Here is a 17,278-nt window from a genome sequence, read left to right as displayed (position 1 = left end):
TATCATTTTTGGCTTTTAGTTCATATTGGTTTTATTGGCGCACCGAACATTCATGCGGTCATTGTTATGTCAATTTTTCAAGTAACGAAGCAAGCGGTGGCTGATCGAAGCTTATGGGTACACGGTACGCCGACCCCAAACCCTTAATTTACTCTGAATCTGTTGCCTTTTTCTATCCGGATTCAGATCAAGTTTATCAATGTCCTGCCCCCTAATTCTGTCCTGCCAATCAAATTTTGACACGTCATTTAAATAGTCTAGATCATGTTTAATTAAGTTTGACTGTATGAAGTAATGACGTTTCTTTACCTTCTTCCCCTTTCACGTTCACGTTCGCGTCGACCGGTAACTTGCTTCTGAAATCTCCCTTCACCTCGAATGGCAGGGACGATATATATATATATATATATATATATATATATATATATATATATATATATATATATGAGGAGGATTCAAATGATATTAATATAACTTTAACTAAGTGTTACACCGATTAATAACTTTATATTAATTTTGAATTTTTGTAAATAAAGTTTATATTTCTTAGTTATATATATAAAATTTTATAATAATTTAAGATGATTTGATATTTTATTTTTATAAAATAAAATTAAAGTAATATATTTATTTTAAAATATATTAAAATATGAATATTTTAATTATTCTTGAGTTGCTTGATTTTAACAAAATTTGAAATATATAATCTAAAAGATATAAACTTTCAATTTAACTGTTAGATTTTCAAAATTTACATTTAATATAAAGTTATTAAGCGGTGTAATACTTAGTGAAAGTTATATCGGTGTCGTTTGAACTCTCTTATATATATATTATATGTGACTTATTTCACGAGTAAGTTTATTTAAACTTATTTTGTAAATTTAACATTTTTAATGCATAGATTAAATTGTAAATTTATAAAAAATTTGAAAATTATTTTTATTAATTTAAATTAATATTTTTAATTTTTTAAAAAATTTGCATATTTGATCTGTGCATTAAAAGTTTTAAATTCAATGGTTAGATAGTTAAGATTTGTTATAGAGTGTAAGTTATTGAACAAAGTAAAAACATGTTATTCGAAATAAAGTATCAAATAATTTTTAAATTTTTTATAAAACTTTGTAAATTTAATTTGTGCATTAAGAACTTTAAATTCAATGGTTAGATCGCTGAAATTTGATATATAGCAAGAGTTATTGAACGGAATAAGTCTAGATAAATTTACTTTAAAATAAATGAATCGTTCTTTTCTCTCTCTATATTAAAGAAATTTATTTATTCTAGAAATAAATTTATTTAGATTTAATTTAAGTTCTATATTAAATTTCAACAATCCAATCATTGAAATTAAAATTCTTAATGTATAGTTTAAATTTATAAATTTTTAAAATATTTGTAAACTTATTTATACATTAAGATAAATTGTTAAAATTTAATATAAAATATAAATAATAGATTTACTCTTAAAATAAATAAACCATTCTTATATATACTTTCATGTCTTCACATAATTAATGTATTCCTTTTCCCTCCTTAGCTCTTGCACCTTTAGCACCATCTTCCCCTCCTTTTCCATTGCCTTTCACACCACCTTCCCTCTTCCATTTGTCACTCAACGTATTCAAACTTACATACTAATTTGTCTCCCAATCCTACTTACCCTTCTTCGCATTTTGAATACCCCACCATGACCTTCTTTAATCTTTCCATTAAAACTCCTATACTACAACTTAACTCATTCTTCTTCAATCCTTCCATTAAAACTCCTAAACTACAACTTAACTCATTCCATGTTCTAATCCATTGGATTGGCTTGATCAATATTTTAGTCTTTACTGGCTTACCCAAAAAGAGAGGCCTTAAGTAAGGATGGAAAAATAGGCTCTGTCCATGGGCTGACCCATTGGCCCACAAAAATAAGTGGATTGGCTTGTACATCTTAGTTTATTTAGCTTGTCCTACCTAGCCTATTAGGCTATAATCGGTTGGTCCGCCTAATTTTTTATAATTACTTATTTTTAATGTTAAGTTAAATAAGTTACACAAAATTTATTATGTGAGTAATTTGTAATTTGTTATGAAACAAAAACTTTACGTATTTGATTTATTTTATATGTAATTTAAGATTTTTTGTGCAGTAAAGTTGTTGAAAAAATTATTATTCTTATTATTCTTATTATTATAAAAATTATTATTCTTATTATTATTATTATATATCTATTTTATTATGTTACGGATTTGAGATTTGTTGTGTAGCAAATCAAACTAAATTTGTTATAATTTGATATTTATTTTATTATTTAAGTACTAGATTATTGAGAAAAAAATATGTTGGAAGAAGTGCCCATAATAAATATACAATTTAAAAAAACAAATGTAGTGGGAAGGTCCACTAGTCCACCAACCTACCCTTAAGCAAGATGAGTCAAGATATCTAACTCATTTTTACTTGGTGGACCAATTCAATTCAGCCCATTTTTGGAGGCCAATAACGAGATTGATCAAAGCAAGCTAGGTTGACTCGTTTTGTCACCCCTAGCCTTAAGTTGGTTTACATAGATGTTCTACAATCATTAACTTTCTGATTGGTTCTCGTTCACTCAAGCTTTTGGAATTGCGTTTTGGATCTTCATTTTACGAAAATAACCAGGTTGAGTTGATTAAAATTAAAAAATTAGCTTTGTTGTTGATTACCAAATTGCTTTTGAACATCCATGTTATTGCACTTGTGGTTTACTAGTTGATGTTATTGCTAATTATTTTTTCTTAGGTTTAAAACAAGAAATACAAAATGAGTTAGTAGTTTTTCGACCATTCACTATTAGTCATGCTATTGGGTTGGGAAAACTGGAATCCAAGCTCAAGGACTCATGACCAAGATCCTATCATCCTCATTTTATTTTTGCACCAACACTTCCTCCATGTTCGTGCATACTAAAACTACACCTTATCCTCCAACTCTAGTTTGTCTATAAAGAAGCTTACCAAAGCTCAACTACAAAAATGTTATGCCCCCAGCTTGTGGTATAATTGTGATGAGAAATTTTATTGGGTTATCGTTGCTCCACTCCTAGATTTTTCCTTTTTTTTTATGAAAACATTCTTGATGCCCTCAATTGTTGCAACACGTTCTTTATACCCACCCAACCAAGAGGAAGCCATCCACATTCATTTATCTCCATAAGCACTCACTAAGTCTCCTTCAACTACTACCCACCCTTTATGACTCTTCTATTATGGTTTTGGTAGATACTGGCAGCTTATACAACATTATTCAGCTAAGGATTACTTCTCACCTTAAACTTCCCACCACTCCTACAACTCCATTTTCAACCATGGAGGGCAATGGTGAAAAATGTTTTTGCATGATAAAGTGCCCTTCAACTCCATTACAATACCAACATTATACTCTTATAGTACCCTTGTTTATAATTCTTATTGAAGGGATTGATTTGATTTTGAGAATTGTTTGGCTAAGCTCTCTAGGCCCACTTCAAGTCGATGTTGTTACTCTTAAAGTATCCTTTCAACACCACCATGATACTACTACCATTACAAGGTGATACAAAACAATCCCCATCTTTGACTTCTTTTTCCCAAATTTCTCAAATGTTACACAATGATACCATTGTTATTTTTCACCTCATTGAGTTTCATATGGATGACAAATCTTATCCTATTGACCACAACAATAATCCCTTTATTCCATAAATTTTAAATTCTTATCCATCCGTTTTTTTATCAACCTCATGGCTTACCACCACCACGCGACCATGACCACAATATTATTTTGCAACCTAACACACCCCAGTGAACATCAAACCTTACAAATACCCTCTACTTTCAAAAAGACACTATTAGTTGATCATTAAATAATTAAATAATTATTTAAAGTAATTAATTTGATTTAAAAATGTGTTACCTCTTTCAATAAATCCTTAATGTTTTCAATGATAATAATGAGCATGTACTTCATTACATAATAGCCACATTCACAAATATCCAATTGACATGGACACTATAATTTAGTGAATATAAAATATAAAAAAATCATAGTTAGATTATATTTTAATTCAACTATGAGTATTATTAGGTTGACAATTGACTTACTCTTTGGTCCTATATCGAAGCTTATTATGAGCTACTCGATGAAGCCCTGCAAGATCAAGCCAAAGACCTACGAAAATGAAATTGAAATAATCACTACATAAACTATCATGCACATGTGTGCATTTGAAAGAATCAAGCCCAACATCATAGATCATGTCCTCTAGTCAATCATCCATTTCTAAATTGACTTGTGGTTTTTTTTTTTTTGTGTTTTACGCACTTGTACGTGAGACATGTCTAACAATTCTTCATGTCATGTCCACATTGTATAACTTTTGACAAACCCATCATACAAAACATGTTCTCGTATAATGTTTACTCGTTGCCTTTACAAATTGAAACAATTCACATAAGGACAATAGAACCTTTCATTACTTCTATAACATTCCTTTGTGCAAACTGAAGAAACTCTTTCACTCCATTCTCATATTCAACAATTGTACGTAAATAATTCATCTAACTCCGATCTATTAGTGTGTTCGTCTGACATTTATCATATACAAGGTGTGACCCTACCCCAATTAGAAAGATAAATCTTTATAAATACACAAGATGAAAGTAGTTTTTAAGTTCACTACAACCAAGTATGCACACAGAGAACAACAAGAAATACAGTCAATCAAAATCTTATTAAATTTAAAATTATCAATAATTAAAGTATTTATTTAATTATTGCAAACTTTATTGAAATTAATTTTATAATTTAAATTTTTAACATTATTTAACAATTTAATTATTTTAAAATTGCCTAACAATTTGTGCATTTTAATTATTTTATTACATCTAGCATTCACTAAGTAATATTTTTCTATTTTTCTAATTTTTTTGAAAATAAATTTACTAAGTATAATAGAGCCTAAACAAGAGGTTGCTTTGGAACCCTTGGATCAATTAAACTAAATAAGCATCCAAACCTCAAACTTACATTAAACTAGCAAACTAAACTAACACCAAAGTACTGTAATATGCACCCAAGCCCGCCCACAAATAAGAAAATAAACTAGCACCCAAACCTCCTTATCAAACTTACAAACACTTGGCATACAACACAAAAAAAATCACACAGAAGAAAACTCAAACAAAGCAACATCACTAACAACACCAATTAGACCAACAATATCAAACAACCCCAAACATACATGAAATGCACGTAAAAGAGAATAGAACCAGAATGATGAACCTAGGAGTGTGAGAACAAATGAACAGTTGCGTGAACAAGAATGAAAAGGAGAAGTATGAGAACAAATGGAGAGTTTTACCAAAAATCAGCTCAATAGTGTATCAAAACTTGTCGTCAAAGTTGTCTCTGTCGCCTAAACGAAGAAGAAGATGAAATAGTGGAATGCAAATTGAATTTGCGCTCTTAGTATACATAATAAGAAATTTTATGGTAAGTGATGGTTTATCCGTCATAGAATATTTCTTTTTATGACGGGTAAGTCAATATCTCTCATAGAAAGGTTGACTAACACATTTTATGACAGACATTGACTTACCTGTTATAAAAAAAAATTTATGATGGATAAGTCAATACTCGTCATAAAATATTTTGACAAATTTATAAGTATGTCATTGCATCACTTTCTATATTGTGTAGATAACACTCGACATAAAAGTACGTTAAGAAATCATCTTTTTGTACTATTGTGTAAATCATTAAAAACAATTATATTTATATTTTTATACTATTAAATACATAAAATTTTAAATTATTTTATATATTATCGAATAATTTTAACTAAAAACAACTTGGTGGAATTTGATCCTTTTGTTCATCCATATTGATGCTCTTAGTAGGAAAATATCTACAATAACCAAAAAACTTTTAATTAAATGTATAATATACTTTAGAGTATTACAAATATTTATTGTAAAATATTATATATATATATATATATATATATATATCAAACAAAGTATTTATTTATACTAAAAATAAAATAGAATGATTATTTCTATGTAATTGAGAAGAGTAAGAGTTTACTTACTTTAGAAATATTATTTTTAAAAATTTATTTATTTATACCCAAAAACCATGATTATTTCTAATGTACAAGAGTAAGAGTAAGAATTTACTTACTATAGGAATAATTTTTGTAATATTTACCTTATTTAATATCCTTTAATAAATATTAAATTTTACCAATTCAATTGTCAAATTGTAAATTTCATTAAATATATTAAATTTAAAATTTTATTAAATAATTTCATTTTAATACATAATATATTTTTAAATTTAAATAAAATTAAATTTATTTATAAAATTTATTTTATTTTAGATTTATAATTAGTTAAACTAGTATTAAAAAAACTTCCAAAATAAATAAATCCTTTTTTTTATATGTAGAGAGAGAAGTATTTTGAGTTGCATAATTTTTATCTTCTAAATTATATTCTTAGCCTTTTAGAATATTCGATTTAAAATTTTGGTCTTAATTATTAAATATGTCATTTTAATTTATAATTTTATAAAATTTATAATTTATTAAATTGTTAAATACATCTACCAACTTTTTAAATTTTAATGTTAATCATAACTAGATATTAAATAAATAATATTATAAATATTTTTTTAATAATATTTAAGTTATATTATAAATCTTAATCCTTATTCTTAACTTAATAATAATGATAAAAATAGCTTAAAAATAACGATTAAAAGTACAATTATAATATTTATTTTTACTCAAGTAATATTTTACATTTATCATGTAAAATATTAAAGTAAGGTTTTATATTTGATTAAAAACATTAAAAAACTACTGCACTTAATTTTTATTTATTTATTTATTCAAAAGTGTAAATACATTATATATAAAATATCACTTTAATTATTACGTAAAGTAATAAACTTATTATAGATAATAATATAATATATGTTTAAACGATAATGTAACTTTTTTAGATATCAGTATATTGTAATTAGTTTTTTTTATAATATAGTAATAAATTATATCGACAATAATTTTTTTTAGACAGTAATCTAATCATGGATCGTTGTTAAGATTAATAAATAAATAAAAACACTACAGAAATACATAATTTTTGTAATGTATAGTGTAGAATAGAACCATGTGAATACCAATAATGCGCCAATACCAAATATAATTGAGCAGTTACGAACATTCAAAATCCGTGGCTTCTCTGACCTCTCCGCCAATCTTCTTCACTACACTGAGTGAGGTCACGTTTTCTTCACCACCAAACCAATGAATCAAATTCGAATCCAAATTTGAACCTCCAAACCCTAGAATTCGCCATTTCAATTTCTTCGATGGCCACTGCGGCATTCAAATCCACCACCAAGAGAACCCCCGTCGGAGCTTCCTCCGCCGAGGACTCCGCCGCCTCCCTCCACCACCGCCGCTCGCGGAGCCTCAGCCGTCCCTCCCGCCCCTCCTTCCCCTCTCGCGGCGACGACGACCACCACCGCACTCCGAGAGGCCGCTTCGTCAACACCGTCCGCGGCTCCGTCTTCCCTGAGATCAGCCTCGATGATCTCGCCATCGAGTTCTTCGAGTCCGCCAATCGTGGCCGCTTAGGCTTCGGAACCTCCGAGTCCGAGGCCAGCGCCGGCGCCGGTGCCGCCGCGTCGCAGCGGCGAGGGAGGTCCGTTTCGAGGAAGAGCTCCGGCGTCGGCGATGACAGAAGGAGCAGTGTTGGCGGCGGCGGGGGAAGGTCGGTCTCCGATGCGAATTCGAGAAGGAGGAGATCGGTTTCGGTGGTTCGGTACCAAGTCAGCGATTCTGAGGTATTCCGATTAACGTCTTAGTTTGCTCTAGTTTGAATTTGATTTCAATATTTCGTTAGAAACTGAAGGTAATTAATAATTATCCGTTGAATACCTCTCTCCTTAGTAAGCCATTTACGTAGAGGATTTTAAGCTCTTAAGTGATTCTGTGTTGGTAATGTTAAAGTTCGGTGTGCGTTTTGAATCGTTTAGTTAGTTAGTTGTCAGGATAATTTTTTTCATAATATATTTGTTTTTCGTGGCTTAAATTTTAAGTTATTTGGGAAGTAAAGAGGAGAAGAGAATGAAAGGACTGAAAAATTAGCAATTTTCAAGTACATTTATTATGTTAGGACTCACCTCATTCCTAGCGTAATTTCCCCTCTTATTTAATTCCCAAACAAGGCGCTGATGATTACTTCTTTGTGCTGATGAAGTTTATGCATTCGTTTTATAATTTGTCATTAAGCTTTTTGGAAAGTGCGAAAGCCTTTTTTTGTTTTTTTTCGACAGTTGAAAAATGGATCTAGCTTCTTTCTGTTGTTGAATAATGGGAGGGGATCCTTTTACAGGAGAAAGACAATTTACTTTGAATGTAACTAGTGGACCATATAACCGATTATGGTAGGCCCTAGCATGACAAAATAATGCACTTTTGCTTTCCATGTAATTGCCATGTTCTTTAATCACAAAATCTTTGTGGCTAAGCCTGACATCTTTTTTTATGTATCAAGGAGATATATAACTCTTTCCTACCGGGTTGGCCCTTATAATGATAAAGTGGTATCTCTAACTACGACTCTATGTCCAAATCAAGGATCAAATCCTAGTCCTTGATTAAGAAGCATAAATGCCGCACCACTTAAGCTAACAGCTTTCGGTACTGAGTCTGTCATCTAATCTAATGGATTTGTCAACTTATGTTTTTAAATGTTTTACTTAAATATTTTATTTGATAATATTATTGTTCTGCTTTTTTTTTTTTTCATTTAAGTTTAATCCTTTAATAAATTCTGCACAAACTATGAGACTCAAGTTGTACCAAGTTTCTTTCGGTAATACTTGATTTTGGAATCAAATACCAACCAGGCTGCTTTGCTTGCAATTTAAAATTAAATTACCATCCCCTCCTCAATAGGGTGGTTGATCTCCAACTAAATTTGTTATGGTTCTCTTAAACTTGTTCGTTCCATTAAAATATATTATGTATTTATGCATGTCTTGCATGATACAGAGTGACCTGGATCATTCTCAGAATTCTAGAAGTCGTTCAAATCTGAAAAATACTGGTGTTGGGAATAAGCTAATGCACAAGCCGGTTGCTTCAGATCAAAGGCCAGTGCTGAGAAAGTCCCTAAGCCAGAAGGATTTGAGGTCATATGATGGCTACTCTGTAAGTGTGATAATTATCTGGATTATACTCGTTTGTCTCTTTTTTTGTGAAAGTCTGTAGCAGTAATTTTCCATTGAAATTATCCATAAATTGAAACTGGCATGCCATGTTTATGAGAGTGGAAGGGTAGCGTTGTCTATTGGTTGGATGTTACAAATAAAGACAGAGGGAGTTGACAGGTCTTTTGTAAAGTCAAAGCATAACTCTCACAAAAAATTAAGAACAGAAGATAACGGTTAAAAATTAGCTTACACTAGGGGTTGCTTGATATGAGAAAAACATTTTTTGCAATTAGTTTTACAGGAAACAGTAGAAACAGCTCCAAAGTTTGACAATCTTGTGAATTTTGTCCCCAAAGTTATTTTTGTGAATTTTGCATCCAAATTCATAAAATATTGCAAATTTTGCCCCCACGTAGAAAACTGTTTCATTTAAGACAAATTTGTGTAAGTTTATTCTTTCAACCTCCACAGCTTTCTTTGGGGCAAAATTTTGAGGAAAACAAATTGGGAGTAGAACTCACAAGATTGCGAAACTTAGGACAAAATGTGCAATTAAGCCAACAAAAATAGAACTAGAAAACAATAAGGTTTGTCACTTTTTCCTGTACAAGCTTTTGAGGACAGGAAGTAAAGTGAAAATGAGGTAGCATTTTTGTAATTTAAAGTCAAAATAGAAAATGAAAACAGAAAATAGCTTCTTAAACTAAACATCCATTTTCCTATCCATTCATTGCCAACCCCAAGAGGTACCTGATTTTGAGGGTATGGAAATTTTCTCATGACCATGCACAGAGAGGGATGGCCTCCCACTCCCTACCCATTCTATTACACCCTTGATAAAATCCAAACAATGGAATGAGTTTCTTTTGCAAATGGTCCAAATGTAGGCTTAGGAAACTTAGTAATATATTTTCTGTCTTGTTAATTTTATTCTTAAAATTTGTCATCACACATTTATATTTTAGAGAAATTTGAGATTGTTTCTGTCACTTTTCAGAGTCATTCTTCAGTTCTCACTGATGATGAAGGAGCAAGTGCTCGCTCTAATAAAAGTGGAATTGATAAACTACGAGCAGTTTATGCACAGAAGGTTGAAGAATTACAGTTGTGCAAGGAGCACTGCCTCAGTTTGATGAATTTTGCTTCTAATATTTTTCATGTTTTAAAAAATGTTCAGGTGTCACTTACTGACAAGGATAAAGGATTGCACAAAGCTAAGCAGAAAGAATTAAGGCATATGGAAACTGCGCAGGTATGTGAAATGTGAACTAGCTTTATATGTAAATCTGCTTGTTTGTATGTTCTCTGTCATGCTTAAGTGCTGTAATTGCATCATCTGCCTTGTTTGCTGAAAATTTTCCTACTTTTTTTTTTTTTTTTTTTTAATGAAATTCCCACTTTTAGGCTGTGGTGAAACCAAGGAACTCCACTTCATCTTCCAGTGATTGCGTGCTAGCAAACAGTTCTGATGTTATTAAGGTTGTTTCTTCAATCAGAAGGAACTATGAAACTGAACTGGAACAGGTAAAAAACGTTAAAATAAAAAAATTTAAAAAAAATTCTTTCATACTATTATTACCGATGGCAATTTTTTTATGAAATGGTATGAAAGTCTGAGTTAGTATTTGCTGACTTTATAATAATGTTCTAATGCACCTCATTTCTAATTTTTTGTTTTTAGGATTTTTTTTTTGTGGGGGGGGGGGGGGGGTGTGTAAAAGTTGCAGACTAGCCTAAGGAAGCCATTGGTTTTAATTTTCTAATTATACTTTTCGTTGGGAAATTCAACTATATGTGGGAGTCATTTACAAGAAAAGTTAAATTATTTCTAACCCTCTTCTTCAAGCAGGTTATGTTGACTCTTTGTTTAAACTCTGACAATGAATGAAAAAAATAATTTCCTTGCAGTTTTAACTATGCTATTGAAACTCCCACTTCTGTGAACTCTACAAACCAAACATCTTTGCTTTCTTGCTGATGGATGCCACAGTTCATTTATGAAATACTTATTTTTTTTATATGGATTTACCAAGTTGAAATATTAGATTCCTTTGCCTTTTGGCACTACATGGGGCCAGAGGTCCAACAAACAGAAGCAACTACATCAGGACACTCTGGAGTAGTATCCCTCATTGCGTCACTTGGGTAGTTAGGTTATGTTTAGATATCTATTGATGGGTGTAATGAAATGAAATGAAACATAATGGAGTCAAGTGGAATAAAGTTATCATTAATGGAAAAAAAAAAAGTTGTTCCACTTTCATACCATACTTCCCCTCCTCAATTAAAGAGGATGTAAACGAGAGATATTGGATGGATTCCATATCCATTTAACTAGTGTCATTCAATTCCATCTTATTTTAAGCCATCCAACGAATGAACCTAGTATTTCCATCACTTTCTGTCAATCCAAACATTGTAACATTCCATGAATGTCAAAAGGAAGATTAGGCCATTCTCATTGCATAACTCTTTGGATAACTGAAATATTCTGTTTGCTGGTAGAACTTATTTGAATCATGATTTTTTTTCTTTATGAAAATTACAGTCAGAGAAGCGAAAACAAGACTTATTAGCTGAAATGGTGTATGAGGAGCAGCGAGGCAGGGAACTTTCTAAGATCGTTAATGAATTGATTCCTGCTAAGGAGGGCAATCCTGTAAAAAATCTGCCAAGAGCCAGGAAGGTGCTTGTCACTATTGTTTTTCTATTTCTGATAATGATATCCTTCTAATATAAATTAAACAGTACTAGTCTTTCTTTGTGAATGATGAATTGTTTGTTTGGTTTTTTAAGCAGTGTTTTTCATTTACTTTATTTTATTTTATTGTCCAGAGAAGTAATGACAGAAGTCGAATGTCTATGTGCTTGACTGAGGAGGCTGAGAGATATATTGAGGATTTTATTTCAAATGTTGAAGATACGGATATTTCATCACTTGATGGTGAAAGGAGTGATGCAAGCTCAACCATTGGAGGACTAATAAAACCAGAAACATTTAGTAGTCCTCCAGTGCCTAGATCTCTTCCTGGTTTGACAGATGGGGTTACATTGCCATGGTTGCAATGGGAGACAAGTAATGATTCTTCTCCTCTGACAAACCTGAATAAGGCACATATGACAACCACTCCAAAAACTGCAAGTTCTACTCAGGTTATCACTATTCTGTCAAATTATTTTCAAATAAAATGCGTTTGAGATCAAATAATTTATTTGTGAAGTACCATGACCAAATAAATAATAATAGGAGAAAAATGTTTAGTCCATATACTTTCTGTCAAATGTGGTTAAGGTCATATTGATGAATTTGGTTCTCAAGATTTAAAAAAAAATGTGGATTTAGTCTCTCCTCTCAAAGAATTCATCATGTTTTTTAAAGTTTGATGACAAAATTTATTAATATAAAAGTACAATGACTTTGACCACATTTGACCAATAGGGACTAAAATCACATTTGTAACATAATAATATAATTGTGTCTTGACATTTGACTTTAATGTATTTGACAAGCTCACTTTCATTTACTTCTAAGAGCATAAGTCTTGGAAAATTGGTATGATTCATTTAATCATCGTCATTTTCTGTGGACATTTGTCCACATACATTGCATAATCAGGAGTTTTTGAATAGCAAGATTAAATTCCAGGGATAGTACACAGACATTATACTAATTTGTCATTGATATGGAAAATTCCCGCACTCTGCCAACAATTGTTGACCCATATTTTCTGATATGTAGTTCTTATTTTCTCCTTTTTTGACTTGGATTATTGAAATTCATTCATGTTATAGGAAATCATCAGTGTACAAGATCAAAGTAACAGTTCTATCAGCAGTCGTGGAAGCTGGAGCCCTGATTACCTTCAGGAGTATGTTGGGAAGGATGTATACAGTAAATTTGGAGAAGGTTATGGTTACCCGTTATCAGCTAAATCCAAAGGATTGAGGTATGATATGGATGATTACCTCAAAGTTAAAAGCAATGAAGATTTGTTAATTGAGAGTTGGAAGCAACGGCGGAGAATTAATTCAGGCAGTCTCCTATTGTGTAGCCTAAGATTATATTAGACATGATCTGTTTTTGAAGAATGGCCATTCCTCCTTCTACCCTGGTATGAATTCTATGTATATATTATTGCAATTCATCTAATTATGTTTCCATATATAAGGTTTTTATTTATTTTTATTTTTAAATAAACGATAACATTGCATAATGTGCAGAAGCCTTCTTTTTTGGGATTAAAGTATGTTGCATAATTTATTTATGGTTAAATTATTCACTTGGTTTTTACAGTCATTCTCTTTTTAAGTTCTAGTCTCTATACGACTATATGAGAAAGTTGTATATTTAATCCTTACACATGCATAAAGATATAAGTTTTGATCTTCAACGTTGACACCAGAAATTTTTTTATTGCGGTATAAAACTGCTACAAAATCTTTCTGACTGTGATAAAACACCATAAAAAATTGTCTGGGGACTAAAACTTAAAACAGACAAGTATAGCTACTAAATGAATAGTTTAAACTTTATTTATTTATTCCTAAAATAGTCTATACCAAGGTTGTCAAACTCGAGAGTCTACACAAACTCGTGGAGCTCTGGTAGACTCGACTCGTAGACTCGTAAGAGTCTACCTAATATTAAAATATATTAAAAAACATGAACGCACACAATATGATATCACTATTTCAACATTCTAAGTCTAAAATAAGTCAAATAACAACAATAAAATGTCATAGTAGTAACCGAGTAAGAGACTGCATTGCTTGAAGACTTTGAGCCACCACCGGTTTCAGACATCTTGCAATTATAGGAGTAACCGAGTAAGAGACTAAGTATATGAAAATTGTGAATAACACCAACAAGATGCAGCAGAGAAGTAACACTCACGAGTCACGACGCTGGAAGAGTGGAAGCTGCAATGACGGAAAGCGATTTTGGCGGCGGCAGAGATGCGGCGGAGATGCGGCAGAGATGCGGCGGAGGGAGACTCGCGTCCGTCCCAGCAAGATGCGGCGCCGTTCGTAGCGGCGGAGAGGAGCCCTCGTAGTGGCTGAGACGCTCGCGGTTCGTAGAGGGGCGATTAGAGTTTAGCTGCGGAGGGAGACTCGCGTCCGTCCCAGCAAGATGCGTTCCGTTCGTAGCTGCGGCAGAGATGGCTGTTTAGGGTTTAGCTGCGGAGGGAGACTCAGAAACGTGCAAATGGTGGAGCAGCTCGCGCGCGCAGGGAAGAAACATTTTTTCACTTACTGACCTAGGCAAAACGACGTCGTTTTTGGGCCATTTAGGGGTCAAAAAAAAAAAGCCACCAGACTCGTGGACTCGGGCTAGACTCGCGATTCTGACCGAGTCTACCCGAGTCTACCCGAGTCTACCCGAGTCTACCCGAGTCTACCCAAAAACGATTCTACAAGCGAGTTAACCCGTTTTGCTCCCCTAGACTCGTAAACTCGTCCGATTCTACGAGTTGACTCGCGAGTTTGACAACCATGGTCTATACTATGTAGATAATGCTATTTCCGCAGCATACTGCATGAGTCTTTATACCAATGTTTAGTAGAAGAAAATTTAAATTAAATATCCGGATATGCCTATTTGTGAGCTTTGACTGTGTAAATTACATTGCTCGTTAAAACTTAACTTCAAACTGGTCTATTCTTTACTTATTAGAAACACATTTATAGATTAACTATTCACACTTTTAAACATAATAGTAATTCGAAAGAGTTTATGCAAAACTAGTTTTGTTTAGGGAGGACAAAATATTGGCTTCAGTCGTGCTTGTGTCGGTCTTTTGTTGTAAGTAATGTTACATAGAAGAATGTTAGCAACACATAATTAAAAAAAAAGTTATTGGTTGAAATTTATTAGAAACTATAATACTGTGCGGGTCTACCTTTTAATTAATGAGTTCTAAACATGATTTTGCAGTTAATGATAAATTTTAATTAATAAAAGTGTTGTAAAGAAAAATATTAGAGTTTGTTGCTAGTGTTGTTGGTTATTATTTGATGCTTGACATATCATTCCCTTGAACATGACAACTTTCCCTTCTCTAAATTTTGATTCACAAAAAAAGTTAAACTTTAGATAGTGATAAGAGCCACACCACAAAAGCTGGCTATTGTAGTTAGAGAGCCTAAGGCCTTATAAATCCTACACAAGAATCCACACTTCTTAAGTAGGACTCGAATCTCGTATCTTGCAGTTGGATTCTAACATTCCACCAGGCTCTCCACCTCCTGCACCCGTGCAGACTGCTGGCATCACCACCTGTACCGCTCATTTGCGGCTAGGAGACATGGTGGAAGGGTTTGATAGCCAAGGCATTATTAAACTCCACACTAGAATCCCATGCTTCTAATGTGGGGACTTAAGTCCCATACAAACAGATCCAAACATCCCACCACGCTCTGCAACTCCAGTACCCATGTGGGCTAACTGAGCATGCACGAGCCCCTTTGACTAGTCCCGGTAGAACACTGCAATACTCATGTCACTACCTGCGTCGTTGATTTGCAGCTGGGAGGCTGTGATACCAATTGATAAGAATTTTGGGAGAATCACATCACAAAAGTTAGCTATTGTAGTCAGAGTCCAAGGCCTTATAAACTTCACACTAGAATTCCATACTTCAAATGTTCAAGTCTGATACCTTGCACTTGGATCCTAACATATAGTTTTGACGCCACTTTTTTTATTATTATTATTTTTATTTTTTTTATCAGTGTTTTGACTTTTGAGTATCCTTTTTAAAACTTGACACGTCATATTAATACTTGAAATCACTAATTCTAGTTCGCCAAATCTTTTTAATTCCTGATAGTACTAAAAAAAATAATTTCTAACTTTGTCAGTGAATCTGATCTCAAAATTATGAAATGAAATAATTTTTTTATTTGTTTAGTTAATCTGCCGGTAAGTTGTTGGTCCCCAATTAATATTGTTCTTTTTCTCTGTATTTTGTTGCAGTTACTCAAGGTTTGAGTTCAAGCTTTCTGGAGCGCAATGTCAGAAATCAAAGTTACGCAAGGCGAACGACCCAGAACAAAAGAAAAATTAAATTTGCTTAAGACAAGACAAACGACCCAGAGGAACACAAGGCTAGAAATGGAAGTTACATTTTGTTGCAATTTTATTTCCCATCTAGACTGGAGGGTAAGAATTTCAGCTGAGGCCATGGAAATTTCCCATTATCATTCCCTATTTCACCTCCATTTTTAACCGCAAACAAACGGAGTGTTGAAAAAAGTTAGATGTATATTTAATCCTTGGAAAAGCTTTCTAATGCAAAGCACTATATAGTATATATTGTAGATTTAGGTGTTTGGAACCAATTTGTGATCATCACAACTCCTTTCGAAAGTGTTTAGTTATATGTTTAGTTGATTGGCTTATTCCCTCTTCATCGTTTATTTACGAAAGTGTTTCCACCCTGAAAGAAGGGTGAAGATGCATTGGAGTTACGGGTGTTGGTTGGTTTGGGTTATCCAATCTAATAATAATTCAATATGTAACACCACCCCCAAGATTTTCACTAATAATTAATAATATTTTGTATAATAATTAAGTGGATTATTTTAATTGAGGGTTTTTAATTAAATGAAAAAACTATATTTTTAATTATTATTTGTTTATTTAAATATTTTATAGGAAAGAGAAAGATAATGGTGGTTATTATACTAATTAATGGTTAAATGTGGGTGTGAAAGTTTTGAAGGGGTTGTGTCACTTTTTTATATTTTATGCTTCTCACCTTTTCTTCGTATGTTTTTGTATTCGGATGAATTTAGAGAATTAGAGATTGTTAAAGATTACTTTAGAGATTCGCATCCTATATCTAAGATTTCAAGTTAAAGGGGTGAGTGAATAATCTTATTTTTAAGTCTAGGATATATGTTGGGTAATAAGATTGATTTTGAATCTCTTTATTTGTAGTATATGTTGTATGATAAAATAATCTTAATCTTTGATCTTAACTTGTGTTTTGTATTCTATGTGATTTTTTGGTATTTTAATTGATATTGTTCATC

General features: G+C 32.2%; 1 protein-coding gene across 2 annotated transcripts; it reads left to right on the top strand.

Annotated features, from left to right (window-relative positions):
- The first annotated feature begins 7,199 nt into the window (after nt 1-7,199).
- Nucleotides 7,200-16,642, top strand: LOC109797306 (uncharacterized). Of its 2 annotated transcripts, XM_020357302.3 has the most exons (9): nt 7,202-7,867; nt 9,081-9,239; nt 10,239-10,331; nt 10,419-10,493; nt 10,646-10,765; nt 11,790-11,927; nt 12,077-12,394; nt 13,034-13,353; nt 16,218-16,642. In XM_020357302.3, exons 1-8 carry the CDS (start codon nt 7,391-7,393, stop codon nt 13,307-13,309), a joined length of 1,656 nt encoding a protein of 551 aa, XP_020212891.1. In that variant the 5' UTR covers nt 7,202-7,390; the 3' UTR covers nt 13,310-13,353; nt 16,218-16,642. The 2 variants fall into 2 exon arrangements, with proteins under 2 accessions (XP_020212892.1, XP_020212891.1); XM_020357303.3 differs by lacking the exon at nt 10,646-10,765 and having other exon boundaries at nt 7,200-7,867.
- The last annotated feature ends 636 nt before the right edge of the window (nt 16,643-17,278 follow it).

Source organism: Cajanus cajan, chromosome 6, assembly GCF_000230855.2.
Source record: "Cajanus cajan strain Asha chromosome 6, NIPB_CcT2T_4, whole genome shotgun sequence".
Lineage (NCBI taxonomy): Eukaryota > Viridiplantae > Streptophyta > Magnoliopsida > Fabales > Fabaceae > Cajanus > Cajanus cajan.
The sequence above is the reverse complement of the archived record's forward strand: the minus strand, read 5'-3'. Positions and strand labels throughout refer to the sequence as shown.